Source organism: Hyaloscypha bicolor, assembly GCF_002865645.1.
Source record: "Hyaloscypha bicolor E unplaced genomic scaffold K444scaffold_136, whole genome shotgun sequence".
Lineage (NCBI taxonomy): Eukaryota > Fungi > Ascomycota > Leotiomycetes > Helotiales > Hyaloscyphaceae > Hyaloscypha > Hyaloscypha bicolor.
Window position 1 is genome coordinate 813,441 of NW_020194638.1, and position 27,611 is coordinate 841,051.

Consider the following 27,611-nt stretch of genomic DNA (forward strand, 5'->3'; position numbering starts at 1 on the left):
GAAGCCAGCACTTTTGTCTGAACAGGATCTGACACCAAAGCTTCCAGAGAAGATACTGAAATTATGTTTGAATTCAACCTATAATTACATCGCATATAAAAGCTTTTCCAATTGGCTAAACCCTATTGGAGGAACCTAAGCTCCGGGATTACTACGGAGATCTCGGCGTCTTGCCAGAGTCGAGTACCCGACAGATCAAAAAAGCTTTTCATAAACTGGCAATACGTTACCATCCCGATAAAAGTGCTTCTGGGGGTTCGAATAATGTTGAGGAATCCTGCAAGGCGAGTATATATGAATTGATTTTTCGTTGGTGCTATATATTAGAGGACCAGAAAGCTGACGCGACACTTCTCTGAGCCAGTAGCTGATCCATAGTATCGCTTAAGCTGATCAATATTAGCAATTAGCGAGAATACCCTTATATTTTCCATAATATGGATCAACTTTCCTTACCAAAAACCACACTATATCTACTAACTTAAATAATACATAGACACTTATCCTTGTTCACACCCTCCTTCCATCCCCGATCTCCTCCCAACGGCCCGCCAGGCGCCCGCTAGGCATACTCCTAGCATATACTTAACCATTATTACTAAGAAGCATATAAATAAGTTAGAATGCTTTACTATTGCTATTGCTCTAGCATATGCTTGATATATGAAACTTATATACTTGGAATATAAGGTAAATTAGAATATATCTTGCTTTACTATTATTATTATTTGTAATATATACTCGGCATATGAAATCCATATACTTAGCATATATTTAATCTTTCTTACTAACAAGTATATAAGCAAGTTAAAATGCTTTACTATTACTATTACTCTAGCATATGCTTGGCATATAAAACCCATATACTTAGTATATGCTAACCCTAACCCATAGTACGCTTTAATATATCCCAATGCGAAGGGCTCTCACTGCCCCCCAATCCGCCGGAACTAACCCAGACCCTAACCCCTGACCCTAAGGCTCCTCGCAAGCTCGGGGCTAACCCGAACCTTCCTAGCCCGTATAGCCTATATATATGCAGAGCATAAGGAGGGTATATGCGGAGTACATGCCTAAAATATAACTGCCACAAAACCTATTCATTTGCTCGTCTACTGTCTCGTTTCTTTAAGCGATAATAGTGATTAGCTAAATAAACGAGCATATGCAGAGATTGATAATATCGATTAGCTTAAGCAATACTATGGATCAACTAAAACCTCCACTTTCTGCAGGCCGAGAAGCCCAAGAAATCCTTTGTACTAAAGAGAAGCGACTATAGTAGAATAGGCAGTAACCTAGAATACGAGAAGAACGGGCCCGTATTTTATAGCTCATGTCGAGAAAGACAAGAACCCGGTCTTGCCCATCCCTTGTCAGCATCGGCAGTTGGGATTGAACCCGGCATTCTCGTAACTCGGGTTGATCGTAAATTCTCACCAATCACGTCGTCCGATGAACGAGAACGGGACTAACCCACGATGATCGACCACAAATGCTAGGGTCCCACGCTGCAGAACTTATGTGAGCATCAGCAAACTTCATATACCAGTTTACGTCTTTCCAGTGTCTCCCTCTGTCCCGTTCTTGTATACTTCCAAACAGCTCCTTTCTGCCTCGGGGGTTCCTGTATTCATCAAATCTTCGCACAAAAGACTGTCTTACAAGTCCTAGGGCAGTGGCATCATTTTCCAATGAACTCTTAGCCATTCTTGATGGCGTGATATCCATTTCTACACAAGCTCTCACTTCCACGTATCGACAGGGCATTCTCTATAGTGCGGAGGCGTTCGACAATATTGTCCAGAGTTGCGATGGAGCATCGCCAAAGGAGAAAGTCTCTGCCGCGTCTAAGGTCTGCACTATTCTGTTTAGTCTTTTGTCACGTGCTACGCACAGGCCACACATAGGCCTATATATAGCTATTTCCCCGCCTTCAGGGCACCATCATTCCTTACTATTATACCAATATACACCCATATTATCCGCACAAGCCTCTTCAGGCCTTGACATCTTTAGAGAACGAGCTGTCGTGCCTGAGATGCCATTCTATGAACATGAGAAGCAAAGGAACTGGTCAGTGTAATTCTTAACGTCGCGCTCTGTCCATAATTTGTAAATCAAGGTCGACCCTTTGTTGGCTCCCATCAGCCTGCTTCTTGAAAACTCAAAATACTCGAGGAGTGGCACTCGCTTTGAAAATCGTTACTCGACTTCAAGCACCTTTTGCGGTTCGCTCAGGAGGTCATTCCCCCAATCCAAGTTTCGGGAGCATTGACCCGGGTATTTTGATAGACCTGAGCTCGCTCAATGATATTGTCTTGTCCCCGGATCACAGGGTCATGTCCGTAGGGCCTGGTGCAAAATGGGAAATGATTTATGAGGAGCTCGAGAAGCATGAATTGACCGTCGCGGGAGGCAGAGCGACCGGTGTGGGTGTTGGAGGACTCATTACCGGAGGTAAGGGTCTTCATATGGCATATTTTCATCATCTTTAGCCTCAAATGCTAACGCTCTCATAATCAGGATGAATGAGCCACTTCAGTAACTTCTGGGGGTTAGCTTGCGACCAAGTGAAGGAATTCGAGTCAAGGAGTTCCCCAAAAAGCCTTTTAACCTTCTGACTGGTAATCAGGTGGTTTTGGCCAACTCAACTGTTGTCTACGCAAATGAAACAGAGAATGCCGATCTCTTTCGGACTCTGAAGGGCGGAGGAGCAAGCTTTGGTATGGACAAAGGGACACAATCTGTCTGTCATCCTTGCTGATGCTCTCTCCACCCACAGGAATCGTGACCCGATTTGACCTCTATACCAATCCCTAGTACCGTGTTTGGTTTTCTCCCAAAGCATACAGTGCTATTGACGTCGTTCAAGTTATGAGTGCAATCATCTCGGTTCAGAAAGCAATGGAAGAAAACGATAAAATTGGCTTGGTTGTTTCTGTTCTCAAAGATATGTTTGTCGCATGTTTCCTTTACAGGGGCTGGGATGTTCCAAATGCATTTGAGGCTTTCAACAGTACACCAACAATGGCGATCCTTATGCCCGAGACTAGAGGCACGCAGCAATCTATGTCACGGGCCCTCAGTATTGCTTCGAATGCGAAGTATGTAAATCATGCCGCGATCTTCCTGAGATCAACTGACCAGGCATTTCCTCTTACAGACGAGCATGTGGCGCTGCTTCTGTGATGATGGATGCAGATCTTTATGTGGAGCTCGACAAAGTTCTCAATCGCTTTGTTACCATTGATTCCTACTCGCTGGCATTCCATATCCAGCCGTTTGGCGCATCCGCGGTTAAAAAAGGAGAAGATCGTAGAGGGAACTCGTTGGGCATTTCTCCTGTAAACCAAGCATGTATGTCAATAAGCTGACCCTCTCATATCGAGTCTGGCCTGGAATGCGCGGTTTGCTCACGTCTTCTCTAGGGCTGGGCGTTGTTGGAGAATGGAAAGACGATATGGATGATGAACTAGTCATTACCCAAACCCATCAGCTCATCTCTTCTATCGAAGAAACTGCTCGAGCTCGTGGACTCCTTTTAGAGTTCAAGTTCATGAATGATGCATCTTACACACAATCTCCGTTCGTGGCAAGCACTCTGAGTTCTCTCAAGGTGGCGAGTGAGAAATGGGACCCCGAAGGTGTTTTTCAACGGTTGCAGAACTCTGGCTTCCTTGTATCAAAGGCATAGGTGTTTTAGTTTCTTGGTGTCCTTCGTTCAGTCTTAGAGGGAGCAAGGATCGTCTTTTAGTTTTAAGGGGAAGAAGCGTTTAGGTCAAGGATGCTTGAGAATATTTCGGGACGGGCGGGGGTTGTTTTTAGCAGTGACTAAATTAGCTTTCATTTCTGCTTATAAATTACCTATCGATGTATCGCTGCTTTGCAAATATTGCTTTCCTACAGCCTGGAACCGTACGTAGTCTTGTGCAAGCCTTGAAAGGGTTCAGTCGTAGCGAATAAAGCCTGGGATAGGGCGGGAGCTTAGGCAGTTTAGCGCTCTTTCAGGCATTGATACCCTCGAAGGTGGGAGTGCGGGGTAACTGCGGGGTAAAAATGGTCACATGATACCTTTTTCACCGCCTCCGGGGCTTACTCTACTACTAGAAGACTACCCTGCTGTATATGGTACTCACATCATATTAAGCAATGGTATGGGGCTGATGATGAGAGCACTAGATGCTGGTGGATGCTACTGCTGTCGTCGTGAGTCTTGCCGAAGAAAGATTGCTTAAATCCAGGGGCCAGCCCTACCCTCCCCGATATCACCAAATGATCAGTCACCCCTCTCCGTCTGATGAGTCGCGTGCTCCAGGTTGAGTCAACTTCTGTTGTTCTGGGGGCCCGGTCTGAAAAGATTCCGCTTTGGCGTTTGAGGGTGTATCCCGATTAGGTTTTCCAACACTCGGGCACTCACGCCCGAGTTATGTGTGGTTGCCTGAGTTGTCAGATCTACGAGGCAAGCTGCTGCCTAGTCAGCTAGCAACTGAAGAAGATCGTTAATATCTGAATTACTGATGGAGTCTAGGGCTTGCACTGCCTCACTGGTTTTTGCAATTTCGTCGTAACTCGCAACTGAGCTATTTCTTCGAAACGATCACCATCCTGAGGAAATTAAAAAAACATCTTTCATGCATTTTCTTTTGACTCTATTTATGCCTAAGCGCGGCACAGTGGCTGTTGAGAGCCCATCTGGTCACCTGGTCTGCCTTGCCGGCCGCCTGGTTTTCAAAAACTGGCCACATGCCAAAAAGCCATCTACCTCACGAGGTACTCAGAGCTAATAGATAGAATTTAAATTTAAATTTTGAAGGAATTTTCTAGGAAATTCCTTGTATGCCCTCGTCCGAGATTCATATTCCGTCGCTGGGGTAAGTCTCCCTATCTCACAAAGTGTTCGGGAGTTTTTGCATTTCCCCTCACAGCGAGATCAGCCCAGGAGGACACGCGACCTTGCGTTGGCTTCCCAGCCTTATGCTCTCTCCAGTCCGAATGTGCCGCCCTGAACTTGATTTGAGTATCGAGCTAATACGGGAAAAGACCCCTGTATATTCACACAACCCTGCCTGAAACCACCCCACCTGAGTCAGGCTCTCCCCAGAACCCGGGAGGGAGGTGACAGATGCTAGGCTGAGTCTACGCACCGCGAATACTTTATGAAGCGATACCCCCCCTGAAATCGTTGTCAAACAATCCGAGTGAATATCCACATGATAATGGGGAGAAAGTACTTGCGAGATTTTCTGGAGACACACCTCGAACAAAATGCAGATACCGATTCATGTCCAACGACTCTTAGACCGTGCCGATTTCCAGCATGTCAGCTCTGAGTGCCACGAGAACTGGACTTACACGGTTTGTGCATTCACTCTTCAGCAAAGAACGTTGCTAATTATGGGAAACTAGCGCAGGGAGCGGAATCAAGAGATCAGATGGTCTGAATCTCCTGCTCCCGAATTCCTCAAACACCACGAGGATCTTAAAGAATGGCTTGAGCGCAAGGTTCGTAGACACACAACTGACTGAAAATTAAAGCCACAAGACAAGTATCTAAAAATGCTCCAGGGCCCCAATGGCATTCATTTCAAGCCGCCAAAGTCTCAAAGATTCGAGGATGCTAAGCTTGTCGGAGGGTTTCGAATATTGTATGTATACAATCGCGACATAGCAGTAAGCCAAGCTGACACATATCACAGGATTCAACGCACTAGAATAAAGCGTGAATTGGATGGCCGCTGTAAAAATGCGACGTCTGCAGTTAAGCCTCAATCCCATCTTACGATGCAGTGGAAGGACCCAACGACGTTTCACCGAGTTGCCGCGGCCTTGAATTTCCTGCCGACATATGTCTCTGCATTATATCATGCTTCTGGGCATGCAGAATTATCGACATTCATTAAATCCGGGCAGGAAAATGAATGCATAGGTAAATCATTTCTTCCCATTGTCGATGGTCTTCTCATAAAGCTGGCACCCAGGTTTCCTCGCACAGAATACCGACTATAATTGGGACCCTTGGTCCCTTGCACTTTGTTACGACCCTCAGACTAGAATTACCACTGGGAACTTTTGTGCAGAGCAAGAGAAAGGCATTAATGTTAATGCAATCATCGACGAACTCAAGCATGAGACCTCCCCCTCTACGCACCCAGCACTGCTGCCAGTCATCATGTTCGAAAGACTCCTTCAAAGCAGTTTTTCTCACTACGCTCGTCTCCACAAATCAATGTGTGATCTGGAGGACGAGTTGAAGCTTGCTGAGTGCAAAGGTTGCACCTCTGACGAAGATCTCAAGTACCGCGACTGGTCTAGGCGTCTCAATACCCTCAAGAAGGAACAAGCTTCGCGTGACGGGCGACACCAGTTCTGGAGGCACTTCCATCGCGAGATACTCAACCTCCTCAGAAATGTTTCCCGGGAGAGCAAGAAGAAGAGCCTGAAGTTCGAGCATCTCGAGTTGGAAAACAGGATTCGAACGATCGGTGGGAAATTTGAGAGCTTGGAGGGCAGAGACGCCAATAGCAAGCGCAGGATTGATGCTCAATTGGAATTTGTAAGGCCCCTTTGCAAACGGCATGAAAGTTTAGTATTAACCCAGAGATTACAGCTCTACAACATTATCCAACAGAACGAAAGTAGATCGCAGTTTCACATCGCAGCAGCCATGAGCAAAGACAGTTCAGAGGTTGCCTTTCTAACGTGGTTGGGTGCTCTTTTCTTGCCTGCCAGCGTAGTCGGAGTAAGTTTTTGTTTTTGTTTTTGCCTCTCATTCCGCTGCTTGCCCCTAAATGTTCTTATATATCTGATATTAAATCCATGAGCAGTCTTTCCTGGGTATACAGTCAATTTCCCTCAAATCCAATCCCGAGATTGCACTATGGTTCTTTTCCGGCACAATTATCTTGATCGCCGCTGTCTTCAGCGTCACTCCTCTCAAGATGATGCGACGAAGATGGATAGAACGCAGCCATACTAATGCAGTAGCACACCCAGGGAACACTCAGGACTGTCAACCCAGATTCGTACCCAAGTAAGTTGCGCTTCAATACTCCCATACTCCTGGGATGCAATTAGATGCATACTGATCCCTATTTGGAAACTCTAGCATGTTAACCTCTAAGACGTTCAGTTCAAGATCATTCAAGGGGGAATTCGAGTTGGACGGAATTACCACAGTTTGAGTTGTATTTTTGTACCCATTAGTTGGAAGGAGTACTGAGAGGGAGGGAGGTCTAAGCACATTATTTTGGTAGGAATAACAACTAGCAACAGGGGCGTCTGCGTACTGCCTTTAGCTGAAGCGATCTTCCCGCAGGGTCGTCGTCGTCCGTGGACGTACAGTACCTCGCTGCACCTGCCTGTGTTTGCAATCGAGTTCAAATTTTTTATTGTGGTTGCCTATGACCAAGATATTAATTTGAAGACTATATTGTTAAAGATTATTCAAGGTATGATGGAGACTGAAAGCCAAGCAGATAGCGAGGCCGCCGGTCCTCTCAATTATAATGCAATTTCGTTCGGCTTCCTCCTCTAGGATCAGTTCCAACACTTCCGACTTGAAATACGTTCCAATAGAGAAGCCATTCTCTACTGAAAGCAGTGAGAAGTGAATTAGCACTTACTGGCTTTATGGCACTTCCGGTACCTGTTGATCTGGTTTTTGTGCAGAATAATTGAAGTGTTCTCAGGTTAAGTCGAACCTAAACGAATCTTCATATCGGTGGCGGTTTAATTTACAAGTAGAAGCAGTCCCATGTTCAATGTAGGTCACCTACCGCGATCTGTCACTCTAGGTGATCAGTAGGTAATGTCTCATGTTGTACTTGGGCCATCAACAAACGTCAGGTTGAATCAAGACCTCGCCGTCCAAGCAAGCATCGCGGCTGGAGGCTTCGATAAAAACAAAGGGGGCATTAAATTCGCCTTCGGTGGCAACGTCCGAGAGGATAGATTATGTACTTTTACTTGCATGGTCAGTTATCAGTTCAGATCAAGGGTCCGCAGACTCTCTGCACCTCCTGGTGCCGTGATTCCTTTATCCCCTTGGGTTTTGGAGCACGTGCTAAAGTACAACGAATCCGAACTTGTCAGTTTGACGTTAGCACTTTAGCATCTTTCTTATGAAATGGCGGTGGTTGGCGGGAGAAGTCATTTTCGGGTTGAAGACAGCAAATCGGAAGAGTTCCAGAAATTGTAGGAACCATGTTCCCGGTTGGGTAATGTAGAAGAACCCACGAGGGTGGCCTGCTTCGGATAGAAAGGAGGCAACGATTCAATCTTCGTTTGGCAAATAAAAGTCATCCCTTGCGTTTATCATTGGGTGGTTGTCTCGAAATGAAAACTGGTGTTGTCACTCGCTAGGACCAGGCCTTTAAGACTTTATGGTAGCAGGGGAGGGGTCAATATAAACTGTCCCCGCAAATCTTAAATCGGCCGCCGGCTCAAAATGGAGCCTGGCACCAAACTCAGTCAAAGCTCCAGCGATTGGCGGTCTTGGAAAACTATGGGTGGGAACGTCTAAAAGGTGGTGACGGTCAGGTGGCCACGCGATCCTCGACATTTGAAGGCCAAGGACGCCTGACCGAACGCCAAACCCAGGATTTTCGTCGCGGTGGGACTTTCAGGTAGCCGTTTGGTGTATGTAGTACTTCACGGTCAGAACGTACACCGACTTACACTATCGAAACGCTGCTTACTTTTCATTCCCGCAAACTCATTAATTTTAGCGTCGAGTTACGGGAAGGGCAATTACGATGCCAGGTACTGACCTATTCGATAATCTATCCGGTTTGAGCCATTGAACCTGGCTTATTTAATGTGGTGACTAATCTATTCAAATTACCTCCATCTACTAGTTACTTGGGTTATAGACAAGGTGCGGAAAGCTAGGTGAGCTTAGGATTTTACAAGCTACAAGACAGTGGATAGGGATTGGAAAGGGGTGACAATTGAGACTGACCGTGAAAACGCACAGGGATAGGGGACACGTACGATGTACAATTACACTCATTGAACTAGAGAAAGTAACAAGAGAGCCCTTATTTCATGAAATTACTTGGCTACTTAACATGTGGAAATAATACCTGATTCCATCCCATCCTTCGAGATAGAAGCCCCAGTTACTCCAGTTATAGTAATATTGACCTTATAACGTACCCGCCCGGAAAGAAGAACTTTCTTTAGTGCAACATTCACAAACATCCTCGTTGGTTCTTTTGTAAGAAGAACAGTAATCCGATCCCTCACATTATCGCTTGCACAAAAGCGACGTTTGTATCTCTCATTCACGTGCCGTAGCTCATTGTCACAGTAAGACCGTACAACTTCTTGCAAATCCTCATTTCCGCCTATTTGGAGTTCGATATCTGACCAAACATGATAGTCTCTGGTCAAGCCGAAAGCCACGATAAACCGCAAATTGGGATTGCCTTCATGTTGGAATTTAAAAGCAGAAGCTCCGGGCGCCCAACGATCCATTTCGCTATACCGATTCTGTTCCTCGTTCTCGCGCTGAAGAAAAGGTGGATATTCTGCTATATCCACTCTCATAAATCCGTAGTCCCTGCATTGCTTATAGGAAGGTGAGAAAGTGACGCCTCGTACTCGAGTATTGTCTGTCAAACTTGAAATGCCAATAAATGCCTTCGGCTCCGCGATATAGATGGTGGTCATCTTGCCAGCATCTGAGCCACCACCTAACGGCAACGAGGGTCTTTCTATTGACCGTGAAATTATGCGAATGTATTGGTCGTTGCTTACTCTACGGAGCACAATACCAAGCCGATGGCCATCGGCCAGAGCAGAGCAGTTTAGATACCCCGTGAAGAATTCATCACGGTGTGGTACTGAGGGAGTAACGACCATTTGAATGCGTAGGCCTCTATTGGTCAAGAAGAACTCGCATTCCTGGCCAGTGGTCCGCACGATAGTCCCGCATCCGACAAAATCAACAGGAGATTCTGCAAACGCGCCTGAGAAACGGAGGCTCAGGCACCGACCATCTGTATAACTCTCGGTCCATGCAAACAGAGATTGGTCGGTCGACCCTTTGATAATTTCGTGTTGGAGACGAAGAAAAGCCTTTTCTCCTTCGCCATATATCATTGGCATATTGACACCAAAAATTCCAAGCAAGCAGTAGCCGAGGTCTTCCACTCGTGTTGTTTGTCTTTTCGCAGCCCATGACATTACTTGTGCAACGCTATATTGTGGGCCTGTCTGGTGCAGCAAGACCGGAACTGGGATATTCGTGATGGAGGAAATGTTTTCAACCAGGCTCGACTTGGTTCCAAAGTCGCTCCATTCCTTATTGAAGAATATAGCGGATTCTGGCGCAATCAGTTCTTGCAAAGTCCATCCCCGCGTAAACCATCTACTCTTATCCATGTCGTGCACGCCCGTAACGTCCGCCAAATAGATATAGCATTCTGTCGCGTCTCTGTACCAATTGAACATCGAGTTGATAGCCTCCGATAACTCCGCGCTATTCGTCTTGTCGATACAACAAGTGTCGATCCATACGTGCCCGAAGCCGTCAGTTGCGGCCTGGGCGCAGCATTTCTGAATCTTGGTGAATCCGGCATAGGAGTGGATCTGCTCTCGTGAGCCATTGATCTGCTGAAAAGACACTTCGTTCTCACCCCACGCGTGGGAAAGAATAGCGTATGGGGGAATTTTTTTGCCGTAGTAGAGCTTGAGCTTAAGGGTCTTGCAGTCCAAGAGCCACATTTCCGATACTCGAGATCATGAAATGGCGGGGTGATCTGATGAAGCCAATCGTTTGACGCTGCGAGGAGGGCAGGTGCGAGAAATCTTTGAGGTTTGAGTGTGGCAGTGAAATGCGCGCTGTGGTGGCTGTGCTGCGGTGGTTGAGCCAGCGAAGTTAAGCGAGCCTCCATCCAATCAGAACACTTCAGCACGCCAGCTTTCTCACAATACTGATTGGCCTGAAGGTGAATACGGTTTACAATACAGCGGGTGTTATCTCTAACAAAACCTCTTTTCAAAAACTTAGTGAATCTCCTATCTCGAACTTTTGAAGTGGTCTCGGCCATCACGAGCGGGCCTTGGAAACCCAGATGTCGTCCCACTGCAACACAAGCCGCTCTTTTCCTCTCTACCAAAACTCTACTCTCTTCTTATCCGCTACGCTGCCACCAAAGTGCGGGTTTTCGATTCTCGCTTAGTTCTAAGGCAAAACTTGGCTCCCCGGCGCTGGCGCATCCGTCTCGATAGCGTTTGAACGCCTCCGAGTTCTACAGGAAGCCCTGATGATCTGACCAAAGGGGTCAAAACATCGTTAGTTCCACTATTTTTAGCGTGGATGTTGTGATCCTTTTGGTCAGATCATTCGTAAGTCCTATTCAGGCATTCCAACGCCGGAATCACGTGCATAGCGCTTGTCCTGGAAGAAATTTCCTGGGAGAAATTTCTTAGGTAATCTCATCGAATCTAAACCTTCCTTCCTTCCAACGCGGTTAACCACTATCGCCGCTCTGCTCAGGTTGATCAGTCACGTGCCTAATCTCGCTTCCATTAGCTAATCATACCTAATTTACTTCCACCAGTTCCCATTCGGCTCTGCCTCGCGAAAGTTGTCAACTCTACACGATTATATTTTAGGGGAACCAAGCGGGCTCCCAAGAAGCCCAAACAAGACCTCTCCTCCACCTTAAAACTACATTCTTCAATCTCTCAAGGCAGATTCTTCTCGTAAGATGGCATTGTCTCGCGTCACCTCCCAAATCTTTGCGCTGGAACAATGGCCCAGGACAGATTCAAGTGGAGGGCTACTTACCCAGTACGCTTAACCTCCCCAGCCAAGGAATAGTATCCCACCTATAATAGGATACTTGCTCTATGTACGTAATAGGAGGTTCGCTGGCTGTTAATAAATACGCGCTGTAGAATTACGTTATATTGTCGTATTAGAAGCCAAGGTAGTTTGGGTTCCAGTATTAAAATTCGTGTACTCCAAAAAATTTATATGAAACATTTATACTTTAAACAAAATCAATCTAGGATGTAGTCTTACAAGCTGATAGTAGTTATAGTTATAGCAACTATTACGAACTTGTAAAGGGAGTTCTAGAGAGTACTTGTAAGAGAAATCATTATATTGCGAATACTAAGCTAAGAAGGAAAAGAAGATCTTGCAAGCTATAATAAGCAGTGACTTGAGAATATTAGGAGGGGTTATAATATAATAGAGAAGGTTACACGTTAGGAGATACAAATAGTTCAAGGATTATATAAACGCTTAAGTATTAAAACTACTAAGATTAAGAAGCATAAACAATTAATACAGTTTGAAACCCCGGCCAAGAAGAATCGAAAATAACTCCTTTGTTAAAGGTTCTTGTCGCTATTAGGAAATGCCCTTAATGCCATTTATACAAGCGCCTCTACTGCATATAAAGTAATTAGGAAATAAATAGTTAAGTAATTGGATTTCTAACTTATAATTTGTTTTATATTTCGTATTAATATACTCCTTTAATAAAGCCCCTTGGTATAACTTGATTCACTGTATTGATTTGAGAATTCCGGAAATAAACTAATGTCTATCCCTGTATTACGAGACGCACCCTATAACAAGACAAATCGTAGGTACTTCGAATTCAAGCAATCCTAAATCTGCAAATATATCAAAATTCCCATACATTTTCTGTTTTAGTTACGTTATATGCCTCTCCCGAATACTTCTGACTTATGAATTCTGAAAACTTTAATCGCATTATCGCTACCCACCTGAATTATAAAGAGCCTCCTTTCCTAATATAATACGACCCCTCGACATATGACATCACCATCAAGCTTTTTTCACCTTTTAAATACATTAAACGATTAGATATAGATATCCAGGTTTTATTATAAAGCTAAAAAGCTATCGCCACGATTATGGCGGCCAGGGCGTGCCATATTATAGAATGTCGCCATATGGGCTGATACCTCCTCCAATCAAGCGAGCAAGGATTCTAGTCACTGGCGGTATGGTTATAGTACGAAGATTGCGGCATAAAGTGACGGGATTACAGGGCATTCGTACTGCAAGTCCATTTTCAAGCCACTTTCTTCCACACTCACCCACTGAAGCCCCCTATATTTCCAGGCTACTCTCCTGTAAGCACGCTATAAACTATAAACAAGGGGTACCACACCTTTAGAAGGCATGTCCCCTGTGCTTACAGGGGCAAAGTCGCTAAAGGGTCCTATAATAGCTCTCTCACAGCGTCCGAGCGCTATAGTTGCTCCGCCAGCAATACCATAACCCCCGAAGATCTTCAAACACCTTGCAAATGTCTCACAGCCCTTGTTTAGGGGTTCAGGCCTAGAGTTACAATGCTTATCCCTTCGTCCGGTGAGACACGGTCCGTACTAGCGGCCGCATCATGCGGATAGCCTGATTGGAGGAGACGGTTGTATTCTTACCTAACAAGGGATAATCGAGTGCGGCCGCTAGTACGGACCATGTCTCACCGGACGAAGGGATAGCGGGTGTAGTACCTTAAACCATACCCTGGAGTCCGCTAAGACCCCTACGCGAGCGTAAATGCGTAATTCCGTCACTTTATGCCGCAATCTTCGTAACCTCGGTGGGATTCTAATAAAATTTGTGGCTGCTAAACGTGTGGCTACGCCATTTGTGGCTGCGCGTACGGAGTAACCGATTTCCAAGGTCAATGCACACCCCAAGCGAATGCACACCCCAAATTTTCAGCCAACCTCGAACTTAATTAATTAATTATTAAATAATCACACTATTAATCGGTCTAAAATTAAAGATATAAAGTAATTGAACTAGACGCATTAAGTTGGCTAACCAGGATTTTCATTTTCTAAGACATTGGGATAAAATAATCTCCCTTCCTGATCGGGAAGTCTATACTACCCCTATAGCTTCAGAATCGTCCTTCTCTACGATTACCGCTTCCTGAGCCCCTAAAATCGATAAAATCGAAGACCCTATCCTTAATATTACTATACGAGATGGTTTGGCTTTCTTAGTAGCATTTCTAGCTACTATAACTGCCTTTCTTATTACTACTCTCTCCAAAACCTCTATTTTATACCTCTCTCTCTTTACTTTATTATTAATCTCTTTTTGCTTTGCCTTTTTTAGCTTCTCTATCTTTTTCTCCTGCTTTTCCAAGGCATCTTTTATTACTTTAGTAATCTTTATATTCTCCTTTGCCTTCTGCTTATCTAATTTATCTTGTTCTGCCTTTATAGCCTTCGTTTCCTCAAATGCTATTATAGCTAGTACTTTAGCTATTCCAAAGAACTAAGCCTTTCCTATAGGCTCTCCTATTAAATTAAGCTTTTTCCCTCGATGTCTCTTCTTCTTTTCAAGCTATAAAGCTTCTTTTAAACCCTCTATACGGTACTCTATAATAGAAGCCTTTACTATATTTAATTCGTTAGCTTTAGTGAGTTTGCGAAAGGCTACTTTAGACGGGTTCTTTGCATATATTTTTGAGAATTACCATATATGTTTTATAGTATAAGAAGTCGCAATTATATTAGAAGAAGCTTTAGGAGAAGTTTATAGTCTTAGTAGAGTAATAACTAATAAGATAATTAATAATTAGTAAGGCCATATATTTGTCTTCTTTCAAGTAAATAAAATATTTGATTTAGATATACTTTTATTCTAAGCAGGCTTGAAAACAGACCAAAATATCCTTTTTATTAAAGAAAAAATACACTTACTAGTATCTAAAAAACTATTAATCTTAGTAGAATAATAAGTGGAAAACGGTAAAAAGGAGCCTATATTAAGAGGCTAAAGATAGTATATTAAATACGGAAGTAAAATAAGAAGCAGAATTTTAAGGCAATTATATATCCGTATAAACTCTATATTAATATGGCTAGAATATTTATCTATAATTAAAAGCCTTCTTTTATATCCTTCTTTTATACGAGTAGTAGGTTTAAAAACCTGAATAAGATAAGCTAGGCTAAGGGTATTAGATAACTATTCATTTATACTAGATATAAACCAAGTATATTTCCTCTCTTTTAAATTATCTAATCAAGTATTCTAAAGATCTCTAGATACTTCTTTATAAATAAAAGCTAGTAGAATCTTTATACTATTCGCGTAAATAAAAGTAAGTAAGCTAATAAACTCTTGTAAATTATCTTGCTTTATTACTATAATTTTTCTATTATTATATACTTGTTTTATTATAATATATTTTATTATATATATAATTCTAATTAAAAAATCTTTCTTGTTCTAATTATATACGTTTTCTGCCGTAATATTATAATCCTTAATTATTTTAATTAACTAAATAGAGAGGAAAGAATATTAGCTATTTTATTTATAAAGTAAGTAGGAAATAAATAGAATACTAAAATTAAATACTACTAAATTAAAAAAGAACTAAATATAGGGCTCATATTCCGATTTTATTCGCAAATTATTAATATTATATAAATAAAGGCTCTTGAGATATAAGAAGTAGTATTAGATAAAATTAGTAATTTAGTTCTTATTTATATTACACCTAATAATCTCTTCTGCGAGGTTTTTAATAATTTGCGAGATAGAAGGAAGCCTATAGACTATAAGCTTATTAATTTGATTAATAAAAACCTCTTCTGATATATTAATAAGAAGTTTATAATATATAGAGGTTATTTTTTATCTAGAGGCATATATTTCTTTATATCTTCGTATAAGGGTTATATGCTTAATACCAAAATCCCTAGCTACCTGGCTATAATTAGGGATTAATTACATATTTAGCGTATTAATCGCCTTCTTAATATCTTGTTTGCTGACTATTTTATCGAATTTTGAAGATGGTGGGGTAATTTTTGGTAAGGTGTGTATTCAGTATGGGTGTGCATTGACCTTGGAATTCGGTTACCTTGCCGGAAAATTCTTGTTTCCCGACATCTTCTGATTAAGTTAGAGCAAAAAGTAGCCCTGTGCGGAGCCAACAAAATCGGCTGTCCCCTTCCTGGGGAAATGCTTCAACCTTCCGACTCTTCACTTCCGGCTTTCACTTCTTCTTCGCTTTGCGCTCTACCTAGAACGAACCTCTTCGATTTTCAGCCAAAGTCTCTAAAGGGAATCCGCTCCCGTTGCAACATTACTGACGAATTTGAAGATAACCTTATGGATGACAGAGTTTATAAAGGTCGAAACGAGAGAAGCCCGGTATCAGCATACAAGATAACGATGACTTAGCAAAGACGTTAAGACCAGTTCAAATGGTGACAATATAGTACGACGGTAACGGGCACAGCAATAAGAGGCAATACTTCCCAAAACGCAGAATAAAAGCACGACGGTAGCGAGCACAATAATGGCGAGCACAATAGCGAAGAGCGGTATAATTAACCGTATAAAAAACCAACGAAGATTAATATTAACTCTACTATATAGCACCAGGTCTCGAATCGAAGCCAGCCTAAACTTGCGTCAAACGGCAATTAGTCTATTAACTCTATTGAAACATTATATAGCAGTCGCCCTCTTCCGCTAATATATCCGCGCCACTGGAGCTCTCTACGGTTCTGGCTCGGTCTTATCTTTAGCAATCTGTGTTCTGCTAGCCTGCATTACTAAAGCACTCGCTAGCTTGGGGGTATTGCTTATCCGCGCCATCTTATTAGTTAGCTCTGGCGCCTCAAGCTCTATACTCTTGCGCTTTCGTCCATATATCGCCGTCTCTACAATATCTTCCTCTGGCCCGGGCGGACTACTTTTCCTCTTCCGACCGCATTTCCCCTTGCCTTTGGCTACTCGGGTAGCTTCTTTTACAATACGCTTCGCTCATACTTTTACGAGATCCTTATGGCTTATAACCTTTGCCTTTCCTAGTACCTATAACTAGATCAATTATCGAACCTTGGCTTTATTATTAATTATGGTCAGGAATTAGATTCGATTCTCTTGGAAGATACTCTAAGTAAAGGATTTCTGGAAAGTTTTAATATATTTTTATAAGTGCCTTATTAGATTTTATTTGCTTATTTTATTAAGTATATAAGTATCTTATTAGATAATTAGGTTTTATAGTAATATAAAAGCCACTGCTAATATTAGTATTATAGGTATTTGCGATTCTATATCTTGCTAATAAGACCCTATCTTTATCTTATTAGCTCTTGAAATAGCTGGTTTGGCTAGGTACTTCTGAGTACCTTATCTAAATTAAGCGGAATTAAACTATATATAGCAAAGCCGGCCTTAATATTCTTTAGTATAAATGCTTCTTCTCTTATAAGGCTATATAAAGAAATAAAGTACTTCTTATTAATTGTATTTATATCTCCTTACTCGAGTTAATTAATCTAGTTATAATAAGCTGCTATAAGTAAAGCAAATACTATTATATTATAATACTAAAGCCTATAAGAGATATAAAAAGGAAAATAATATAAAAGAATATTATTATTAAAATAGAACTTTAAAATTTCGAGAGTCTTATATATTTCAAAGCTATTATAAATTAAGATATATAGTCTTTTATTAGCTTATTTATTTGTTTCGGAATTAAATATATATTTAAGTTACTTAAAGCTAATTATAAAGTTAGTATAACTAGAGTCAAAGTATATATATTATTATTTAGAAATAGAAAACGTGATCTAGTTATTTTAATAAGTATATATAATAATATATAAATAGGTATTAAATATTATAAATCTAGTTTTCTATATTAGGCAAAGCTTATAATTAAAATTACAAGAATTATATAGAATTGCATTTCCTAATTAAGTAAAGGGCTTTATATACTTGGCTAAATACTAGAAAATATATAAGGAGATACTTCTAGCTTTAAAAAAGGGCATTAATTAGTTTTTTATTAGAATTAACTCTTGGAAATTAGTTATATATATAAGTATTACTCTATAGCTTATTTACCTTAATTACTTATATATTACCTTACTATTACGTGCCTTATAGCTAGCTAGATTATTATCGGATTCAAATATCTATTATTACTAATATATTTATAATTATATACCTTTATAATTACGTCTATTATACTTACTTATAAGAACTTTAATAAAGCCTAATATAGAAAGCATTATACTAGTCTCGTTTATATTATATATATTTTTGAGCAAGATAACCGAATCTTATAATACTTCTTTTATTACCTTAAATTAGTATATAATTTTCTTATAAATGTTTTTCTCGTAATAGTTCTAGTCTAATGCCTTAACTCTTTATACTATAAGTTCTAAATAGCGTCTTTCTAGAGCCTTATTTAGTTCTAACTAGGAGCCTTGAAAGGCCTTTTAGTAGTAGGTCAATAGCGAGTAATATTAAAGGCTAGTAAAGGAATAAACTTTATTCGTATCAGATATCCAAGGTCGGATATTTAATATAGATACTTAATAATAACCTCTTCTTTGTACGGTTTGAGGTATTATTGGCCTTGGGCCTTATCTTTTATCGAAGGTCGTCTGCGAGCGCGATAATGGAGTATAGAATGGGAGATATTGCCATGATGATCCGCAAGAGCACGGTATGATTTAAGTACGCCAGGCGGCACGCCTTGCGATAGGACTTGACTGGCTCTGTCCATATTATCGTCGCGATGGTGATGTGGGAGGAGACAAGAGTGCAGGGGTTCGGCATCAACGGGACTGTTGGGCACGTGGCTATGGAATGTTCGAAAAACCTGCTATAAATAGAATGGGCACCTCTCCATTTTACCACGATGCACCAAGACTGCTCAGGGTCTTTGCATAGCCTTATGTGACACGAAATGTGTTCCCAATGGCTGTTTTTGCTTGCACCGATTCGCCAAGAATCGAGCCTATGTACCCAACCAGCGATCATTTTTCAGAAGAATTCGCGTGCCGTGATGGTGGCTTGGACACATCAAAGCTAGGGTAAGTGAACAGCCACCACCAACTTCATCTTCACATTTGCTCCATCCTTTGCCTAATCCCCTTGTTATTCAAAACTAATCGGCTTTAATTCTTTAATCTTTCCCTGCGATAGATCCCCTCTACTCCAGCATACGAACGATACAGGAAACCATGCCTTTACAATCCCTCAGTTGGCACCCTGGCAACAGAGAAATATCGGGAGCAACAAGAGCTTTATTCTACTCTTTGCTCGAACAAACACCTTCAGACTTTGCGCTCGTCCCTCCTAAATGTAATGGCGCTCTCTGTAGCTCCTGCTCTCAAATTCCATTTGACGATGTATTTTGTGTTGCAGAGAATGATGACAATATCACCTTTGATATTGGGACGTTCTCGGGTATCGAAAATCGGAGGGATTGTGCCTTCTGCTCGTTCGTGAGGAATGTCTGCTTGATTGCCTTCCCCTGGCATTGGATACGGCGGTTTCAAACTTACAACCAACCATTCAAAATCACTGGAGGACCTAGAGCCTGGAGAGCTTTTCATGACATTCCTCCTCCTGATTTCGTAGCACCGTCTGCTATACTGCAGTCGCCTAAATTCTTCGATCAGTATGAGGAATATGATGAAGGTTTCCTTTCCTCGTGGCTTCTCTGCTATGTACCTCGCCAGACTCCCCGAATCGCTGTTCGTCTAAGAACGAAAGGGGAAGTGGTAAATGGCGGAATCGACGTTGATCTGATCAATTCCTGGATATCGAACTGCTCGGCAAAGCACATATCTTGCAAAGAGAAGCTGTCCATCTCTGAGTTGCATACACATGTCCGACCGAATTTTATCGACGTGTTTACCAATAATCTTGTACGAGGTGACGTTGTGACCGACTATGTGGCTTTGAGTTACGTCTGGGGTCCTAGCCAGCCAGAACCACGATGCAAACACCAAGAGACTGCTGGGGGAGAACTAGTGATTTCGAGATTTCCCCATGGGGAGTCTTCAACGTACGCACTTAGAAACTCGGAACACATGGTCTTCAGTCATCCTTGTCAAGTTGTCAAAGACGCCATGGAGCTGGTGAAGAAAATTGGATTTCGTTATCTGTGGGTCGATGAGTACTGTATTGGGAATGGAGCTCGAGAAAGGGAGATACACATCAGCCAAATGGATAGCATATATGAAGGAGCTGTTCTAACGATATGTGCACTGTCTGGAGCGCACAAGCACCTTGGCCTGCCTGGGATGAGTTCACCACTTCAGGTTGCCCCTCAGCCATATTTAGATCTCGACTCAAACCGAATTATAGCAACTAGATTACCTAGCCCACTACACGATGCTAGAACGTCCCCATGGAATGAGCGAGCATGGACATTATAGGAAGCCTCTTTATCCAGACGCTTACTTTGTTTCACAGATCAATCAGTGTTCTGGGTCTGCCAAGAGGAGATGTTTCACGATGCAATCGATTGCCTCGATCTTGGTCTAGAAGGTCGGGCTTCGATCCCTCCCCCAAAAGATTTCCTGCAATTTCCATTTCGTCTAGACGAATTTAATGGGCCATTTGATCTGTATGCGTTCCGATCAATTTTAATTGCATACACCCGCAGACATCTGACACAAAATTCTGATGCTCTGGCTGCACTCTCCGGATTGTTATCGAGGATCACCAAACTGGCCCGAGCAGAGTTCTGTTTCGGGCATCCAAAGCAAGACCTCATTCGAAGCTTGTTATGGAAAAATGAATCTATTCATCGCCGGAAAGAATTCCCTTCATGGACATGGCTTGGGTGGAAAGGCAACATAACGATACCAATGTGGCAAATGGGCCACCCCGACGATTCCCGGCCGGATATCTTCTTCCTTGAGATTGATGGATATGAAGACAACACGCATTCGGTGGTGGAAAGAGACATCGCCCGGGTTATTGAATATCCGGATGAGAAATCCGAGAAACCCACTTTGAAAATCTTCTCCAAAGTCGCAAGGCTTCAAGCTGTCAAAGTCGCACGCAAAGGTGAAAGTTTTCAGAATAGTAATGGGGATGAAGGTGATGGAATGAGTACGGCGAATAATGACTTGTGGTGCCTCACTATTGCTCATTCGCACGATATACCTTGTGTGCATGCAGGAGTTTGTTGGGTGTTTACACACGACGCATGTTTCACCGTCGATCCTGAAACATCATCACAATTGGAGCAAAGAGGCTGTAAAATGGAATTTGTGCTTCTGGTCCACTGGCAAGAACACATCAGAGGAGAGCAGTCTACCTGGAAAGCTCTTGAAATTAACCATCTCCTTACGAGTGGTGAATCTGAGATTGGGAACCTGGCCCTCACACTTCTTCTTCTCAGAAATCGAGCAGGAAGAGCAGAAAGGATTGCTTTGGTGCCAATCCCATATGAGAGTTGGGCTGCTGCATCACCAGAGGAAATGTTGGTAGAACTAGTATAGACGCTCGAGACGCAGTCAATTTTCTGCAGAGGTTCTCATTGATCAACATGACAATTGCATTTTACTGCACGCGATCACAATTTCCCCCCAAATAGCTCGGGGGCAGGGGGTTGGAGTATAGAAAAGCTAACTTATTCTAGTAAGAAAGCGAAAGAAATGAACTAACGCCACAAGAATTATATAGACATAGACTTCCCTACGCCTCTCTTCTAGTTCGGTTAGAAAAAATAGATAAATTAAGATCAAATGATTAATTGTAATCAAGTCTTCAATCCGATATATTCATTATTACTTAGCTATCATGTTCAGGAATGGATAAGTCTAAGGAGAATCTAATGACAATCACCACCACAGACCGAGAGCCGAGAGCCACCATCGATCCCGACAGCGAAACAGTAATTCCTAACGTCTGCGAACCAGGGAGCAGTCACTTTGTCCTTCCCAGGATTCACCTCTTTCAATCTGATGAACCGCTCTTCATACACTTTAACAGATACCATAGCTGCGAACTTCAAACACCGCACACAATAACCACCAGCAACACTATCACGAGTCCCTGTTACAATCAGAGATGTAGGGAAGAGTGAAGAGGACTCAACTTCACTCGACAATCGGGGCTCCGCACACCATATAGCGTTTGGGTAGCACTCAAGAAAGAGAAAATTGATTCATGATACCCAACCATTCTTTCTACTCTCTCCATCACAAAATGTGCCTCTTCCAGTATCAAAAAGGGCACTTGCATATCCTCCCTGCAATACTCCTTGTCTGATATCTTCGTTGAATTCCATCAGTAAAGTCTGATTACCAAGTTTCGAGATTCAAGAGTCACACGGGAGCGAAGGAAGCTTGAGTTGGTGAATGATACTTCTGTATATTCCATGTCTCTAATATAGTGATGCAAGTCTAAGATATTGGTACAGTCCAATGCCTCTATCCCCGATGCTCCTGAAAATGCTGCAAAACACCACGCTATGCTATACAAATAAAAAATGCTCGCTCCATGCAATGCTCCCAAAATATTCCCAACTCCACGCTAAGATATGTCCATGCTCCAATCAAAGGCAGGTCACTTCAAAGCCATGAAGGCTTTCAACAGTTTCCCATAATCCGGCGTCCCCAACCCCGTAACGGGATCCCAACCCTCCACACACTCAAAGCCCTCCGTCCCGACACCAGGATTACTACCCGTAACAATATCATTCATCGCCCCTGGGTCCGCATACAACACCGGGTTGACAAAGCCCACTGGTCCCTTGCCCGCCGCGAACCTCTCCCCATTAATCAAAGAGAACAGACTCGCGACAATTGGCGCCGACGCACTTGTCCCGTCTTTGCGAGTAAGGGAGCCTTGCTCGTAGATAACAATGTTGTTGCCGTTCGCTGCGATATCCGGGTATCCACGGACTTTTTGAGTATTGTTGTACTGCTTGGATGTGTATTCTGGCGCGTAATTCTTGTAATAGTACTCCATAGCCTTCTCCTGGTATTTCGGGAGCGCCCATTGGTTGCTGAACCCGCCGCCTGAAGCGAAAGCGTTGGTTGCGTGTTCGGCGTCTTTGACTGAGCCACCGGATGGGATCTCGGTGGAGCCCACGGCGGTAACGTAGGGACAAGCTGCAGGGGCGGAGATCTGGAAAGTGCCGTTCTTCCCGCCGACGCCGCTGTCGCCGGAGGAGTGCCGCCACACTTGAAACCGTTGGACTTGGAACAGTCGGCGTTGTCGACGGCGTCGAACCATAGGTTGAAATCCCCGATTTGGTAGTAGATGATGGGTTGGGGGTAGACGAGGCCGTATGTCAGCATCACGTCGAGGTTGCCTTCGCCGGTCTTGGATTCGCTGGTCTCGAGGGTCTTGTTGAAGATTGTGTCGCTCATTACGTAGATGGAGGTATCGGGGACTTTCTTGCCGGTAACGAAGGTGTTCATGTAATCCGAGAGATCAGTGGGGTTAAAGACCTGGTCGTTCAATTCGACGACTGCGAGTGAAGATTTGCTGTGAGTACCATTGGGCATGTTGTAAAGTGCTTGGATGCAAGCTCGGGTGATGTTATGGCCACAATTAGAGAGGTCCCAAGCAACCGATGAGTCTAGCTTTTGCACTTCAGCAACCTCTGACTTCCGAGCAGGCTTCGCTGGCTGGAAGTGTCTGGTGGCGGTGAGATGTTGAACGGTTGGTGTGATGAAGTTAATATGTTTTGAAATGCTTGCAGGGACGCTGTACTCATCAACTGCTAGAGAGCGTTTGGCGGATTCGGTATGCTCGTACATCTTGTATTCGGTCTTGAGAAGAGATTCGGCTTCCGCAATGGTAAGATCCATGCGGATCCATGACTTTGAGTTGGAAACAGTGATGCGATCTTCTGAGATGCCAGAACTTGTGAGCCATGTCGTGACTGAGGTGACTGTCGTCTCCTCGGCAGCAAAGGTTTCGGTTATCTTCTCGGTAGTCCAATGTTGTCCATAATTCTCGGAGGAGGGATCCGAGACGTCCATAAGCCAACCGTGGCCATTACCTAAATTGCATTGCGTGAGAGCAATTTTGACTGGAACTATTGCACGACTATCAAGCGGTTCATCGCGTTTGACCCACTTGGAAGCGGACTGTGCACTTCGTCTCTCGTGGACAGTGTAGGTAGAGGCAGGGGCAGCGATGACAGATGCAGCGAGTGCAGAAGCTAAGAGTAATATGTTGGACTTCATAACGATGAATGAAATGCGAAAGACAAATGAGGAACTGATAGGAAAGTGTGATTGACGAGGATAAATGTGAATGGAGAATAACCATTTCAACCGGAACCTAAGACAGCTATATACTCACGGTAGATGATACTCAGAATAGATCTTGTAGCTTTATGTCAATTATTGACAACGGGTAGTCCTGCTACTCCTCAATCCTGACTGTGATTTCAACAGAGCCTCCCGCAGCCCCATCCGCCAAGGCGTGGGAGGGGGGAGGAGTGGAGGCGCAAGCCTAGCTGCAGGTACAGCGTAGCTTCTGAGAGCTCTCATGATCGAGCTCTGAAGCCGTGAGAAAAGACGATAGACGGGAAAGCTGATGGAGGTTGTCGGATCCACCTAAAGAATACTTTTTTTAAAAAAATTAAAAAAATTATTTATCCTAAATGCAATGTCAATCTGCTGAAGACAGTGTGAGAAATGAATAGATTAGATTAGATTAATAGCTATTAATCTAATCTATTCATGAAATTTTCTCATTAATCATATTCTATTCACGAATTAATTAAGCTAATCATGAATATTCATGAATTCCTTGATTAATGTACACGTGACTTCAGCACGTGATAGGCTAACCTAATTAGGTAAGGATCTGGCTCTTGTGCTACCTTGCTCCTAGAGAGAAACACTCGCTAAGGCAGTGCTAGAGCAAGAACCTTACTTAATTAGGCTAGCCTATCACGTGATGCGATCACGTGTATATTAATCAAGGTATTCATGAATAATCATGATTAATTATTCTAATCTAATCAAATTACATAAGTATCACGTTAATCAAATTCTATTCACGCTATTCATGAATATTCATGAATTAATTAATTAATCTGATTAATTTTTTCGCACACTGGCTGAAGATGGAGAGAAGACAGTTCAGAGGGCTGAAATAATTGCGTCAGGAGGCCAAACGGGGGCCCGGGAGCTCAACCTAATTTCTCAGATCCATGCTAATTAGCTTTGTTGTGGGAAGAAAGTGGACCTGGTCTCTTCGCCGCATTGGTGCAAAGTCCTACTGTAATAAAGGAACTATTGGTAGCAAAAAGCCTTGAATTGGGCACAGCATTTATGCTTACTTTCAGGACCCGGGTCTCCGGCGTCACAGCTGTAAGGCTGCAAGAACCAGCGCCGTACGTACCCACCTCGTTCCGGGCATCTTGATTACCTCTCCACTAAAAATTAGAGAGTTTAAAAATGGATTTCTTCTGTCTCCTCACTGAGGAATTATTAAAAAAAAACAAAGCATCTCATAGATTGGGCATCTGAGACGGATTTTGTTTTGCACAGCAGTGAGGCCGCAAAAATTATGCATCGCAAGGTATTCCACGCAAATTCTATGCAAACCAAGCACGAAAAAGTACCAAAGGGTCAGACCTACAGCATCTGATAGGCCAGAATACTGTGCCGTACAGCACATTGGTGCTGACCAGGCTGTGGCGTTTCAGCATAAAGTCATAAGCGACCGCAGCAAAATGCAAGGGACCAGCGAAATCGCATCCGGAAATAGAGCGGAAGGCTGACTCCTGATGATTCCAGTGTCCAAGAGCGTGAATCGCTTCTTCCAGCATTTTGATGGTTCTCCGACTGTGATCGAAGGTCGACCTCAAAAAGGAGCATTCAACATCGGCCACAGGTGACCGACAACTCGACCGAACTTTGAATTTGGGTCGGCCGACATCAAAAAGGAGCATTCAACATCGGCCACAGGTGACCGACAACTCGACCGAACTTTGAATTTGGGTCGGCCGACATGAACGCGACCGCACGAGATTTTGGGATGGTTATGAGGAGGCGTGTTGATCGGCATGAAAAGGGATGCTAATTCGGACTGATATCAGTGCTTCAGCAGGACTTCAACGCGCACAGCAAACAGCGGCTGCTCCTTTCCAACCTTTCCTCACATATCCTCTCCATCTCCTGTCCTCCATCTCGCCGCTTCTGTGTTTGTTCATCTTTGTTGTGGGTCGTGGGATTGTGAAGATTTTGCCACAGTCTTGCAACGTACAGGAGTTGCCCCGCGGGCATCGTGTGGCCCCCTCAATCCACTCCCGTGGAATCGGGGACTGTGTTTCAGAAACTCCTTCGGCAACCTCACGGACCCTTGTTGCTGGTCGTGAGATCTTCGGGTCTTTGTAGCGGGGCGGCTGGTGGAACGATGGAATCGAAGCAGCTGCGTCTTCTTGCACGACACAGAAGGAAGCTCACCAGCCCTAGTTATCCGTCTCTACCGATGGAATGACCTCGATTCTTGTTTTCCGTGCCGCTTCCATGCTCGCATCTGCCTGCTGTCGTCGCTCCTTGGGCACCCTTGTTGAAGCTATGCCCAGCTTGACACAATCAACATCCTGTGCGACGACCGGCAGGCTCCCGGCCGTCAATACAGTAGGGTGCCATAAGTATTTGACCTGGTACGTGCACACGGAACCAATCAAAGCTGCCACAACTGAACAACAAAAGATCTTATTGGTCCAGAAAGTGGGACTCGCACGTACCAGGTCGAATACTTATGGCACCCTACTGTAGGTTCCGCGGCCTCGAGGCAGCCATTTTCGAGGCAGAAGAGGGCCGGATGTTCTCGGTGCGCAGTCGTTCCGTGTGGTTGTGCTGGATGGGTTAGAGATGTTTTCGTTCCCCACACATTTTTAGAGCACGGCTGAATCTCAACCAATTTCACTCTTCCTTCCTCCCCTCCATCTTTCTATCCTCTACATTCGACGAGTACACGACTCCTTTTTGTTGTTCAAAAGTCTATTTATTCTGCTTTGGGCCTGGGATAAATAATTGTAGCATGCACCCATGGAGCTTTGGTGGCGCTCAGAAGTACTAATTTGCTATCAGGCGGGAACCACCACCGAGTGAAAGCAGCACATTTTACTACCCACATCCCAGTGATACTTAATTTCTTCATTAGTTAGTAGACTCGTTCTCTCCTATATAAGCTGACTTTGCTTTGTTAGCACAACAGAAAAAGGAAACCCATTCGAGGATCCACACCCGACCAGCGTGGAGACTGGACTTGACCCTGGATGGCATTTCTTGTCCGGAGCCACAAAATAAACTTCTACCTCAAAGAAAGGCTTTTCACAAGATGTGAACTGTGAGGGAGATCAGCCAAAACTGACAACGAGCCGAATATGACGGCGGGCTGAAAGTTGACAACAGCTGGTACTGTACATGAGTGTGAACTTCAGATGGCCTTTCTTTGTTTCATTGGAGGCTTTGGGAAACTTAGGGTTTGGGGGAGTCAGAAGGTCAGAGGCGTTTATCCCTGCATTTTCATATTCCAAGCAGAGACATGCCGAAAATTGACAACGAGTCGAAACCTGATAACATCAGACGGTACGTTATCAAGAAACCTCAGACGAGGACGCCATATCCTGACCCCTTTGTTCAAGAAACTTCGGGACCTTAAACTCGAGATCGCCAAGCACCAAGGAGGGAATATAGCCAAGTTCCCTTTCAAAGGCAGCCCTGCCACCTGATACACTTGTCTCAGATCAAGTACTAGGTAAGCCCTATACTCTATCTTTATATACCTATTGCCGGGTATTTTCTTTTCTTCATTATTCAAGAATAAC

At 43.4% G+C, this 27,611-nt stretch overlaps 5 protein-coding genes across 5 annotated transcripts; 3 read left to right on the forward strand and 2 right to left on the reverse strand.

Moving 5' to 3' along the window:
• Nucleotides 1-2,041: 2,041 nt before the first annotated feature.
• K444DRAFT_634770 (FAD-binding domain-containing protein) lies at nt 2,042-3,697 on the forward strand (the record flags this gene model as incomplete). Its single annotated transcript, XM_024883789.1, has 6 exons — nt 2,042-2,076; nt 2,126-2,460; nt 2,580-2,749; nt 2,824-3,107; nt 3,167-3,360; nt 3,432-3,697. 6 exons carry the CDS (start codon nt 2,042-2,044, stop codon nt 3,695-3,697), a joined length of 1,284 nt encoding a protein of 427 aa, XP_024730885.1.
• Nucleotides 3,698-5,044: 1,347 nt separating this feature from the next.
• On the forward strand, nt 5,045-6,091 carry K444DRAFT_133067 (uncharacterized protein). The gene is made up of 4 exons (XM_024870469.1): nt 5,045-5,358; nt 5,410-5,505; nt 5,569-5,648; nt 5,700-6,091. The coding sequence occupies exons 1-4, from the start codon at nt 5,269-5,271 to the stop codon at nt 6,007-6,009; spliced, it is 576 nt and encodes a 191-aa protein (XP_024730886.1). The 5' UTR covers nt 5,045-5,268; the 3' UTR covers nt 6,010-6,091.
• A 2,946-nt stretch (nt 6,092-9,037) lies between these two features.
• On the reverse strand, nt 9,038-10,809 carry K444DRAFT_618443 (HET-domain-containing protein). Its single transcript, XM_024881324.1, has one exon. It carries the CDS (start codon nt 10,729-10,731, stop codon nt 9,067-9,069), a length of 1,665 nt encoding a protein of 554 aa, XP_024730887.1. The 5' UTR covers nt 10,732-10,809; the 3' UTR covers nt 9,038-9,066.
• An 8,769-nt stretch (nt 10,810-19,578) lies between these two features.
• Nucleotides 19,579-20,226, forward strand: K444DRAFT_540151 (uncharacterized protein; the record flags this gene model as incomplete). The annotated part of the gene is made up of 1 exon (XM_024875683.1): nt 19,579-20,226. A coding segment is annotated over one exon (648 nt), but the record flags the coding sequence as incomplete, so codon positions are not given.
• A 1,974-nt stretch (nt 20,227-22,200) lies between these two features.
• On the reverse strand, nt 22,201-24,094 carry K444DRAFT_699624 (uncharacterized protein). Its single transcript, XM_024887990.1, has 2 exons — nt 23,039-24,094; nt 22,201-22,964 (listed from the first exon to the last, which is right to left on the reverse strand). Exons 1-2 carry the CDS (start codon nt 24,001-24,003, stop codon nt 22,370-22,372), a joined length of 1,560 nt encoding a protein of 519 aa, XP_024730889.1. The 5' UTR covers nt 24,004-24,094; the 3' UTR covers nt 22,201-22,369.
• Between the last annotated feature and the right edge of the window lie 3,517 nt (nt 24,095-27,611).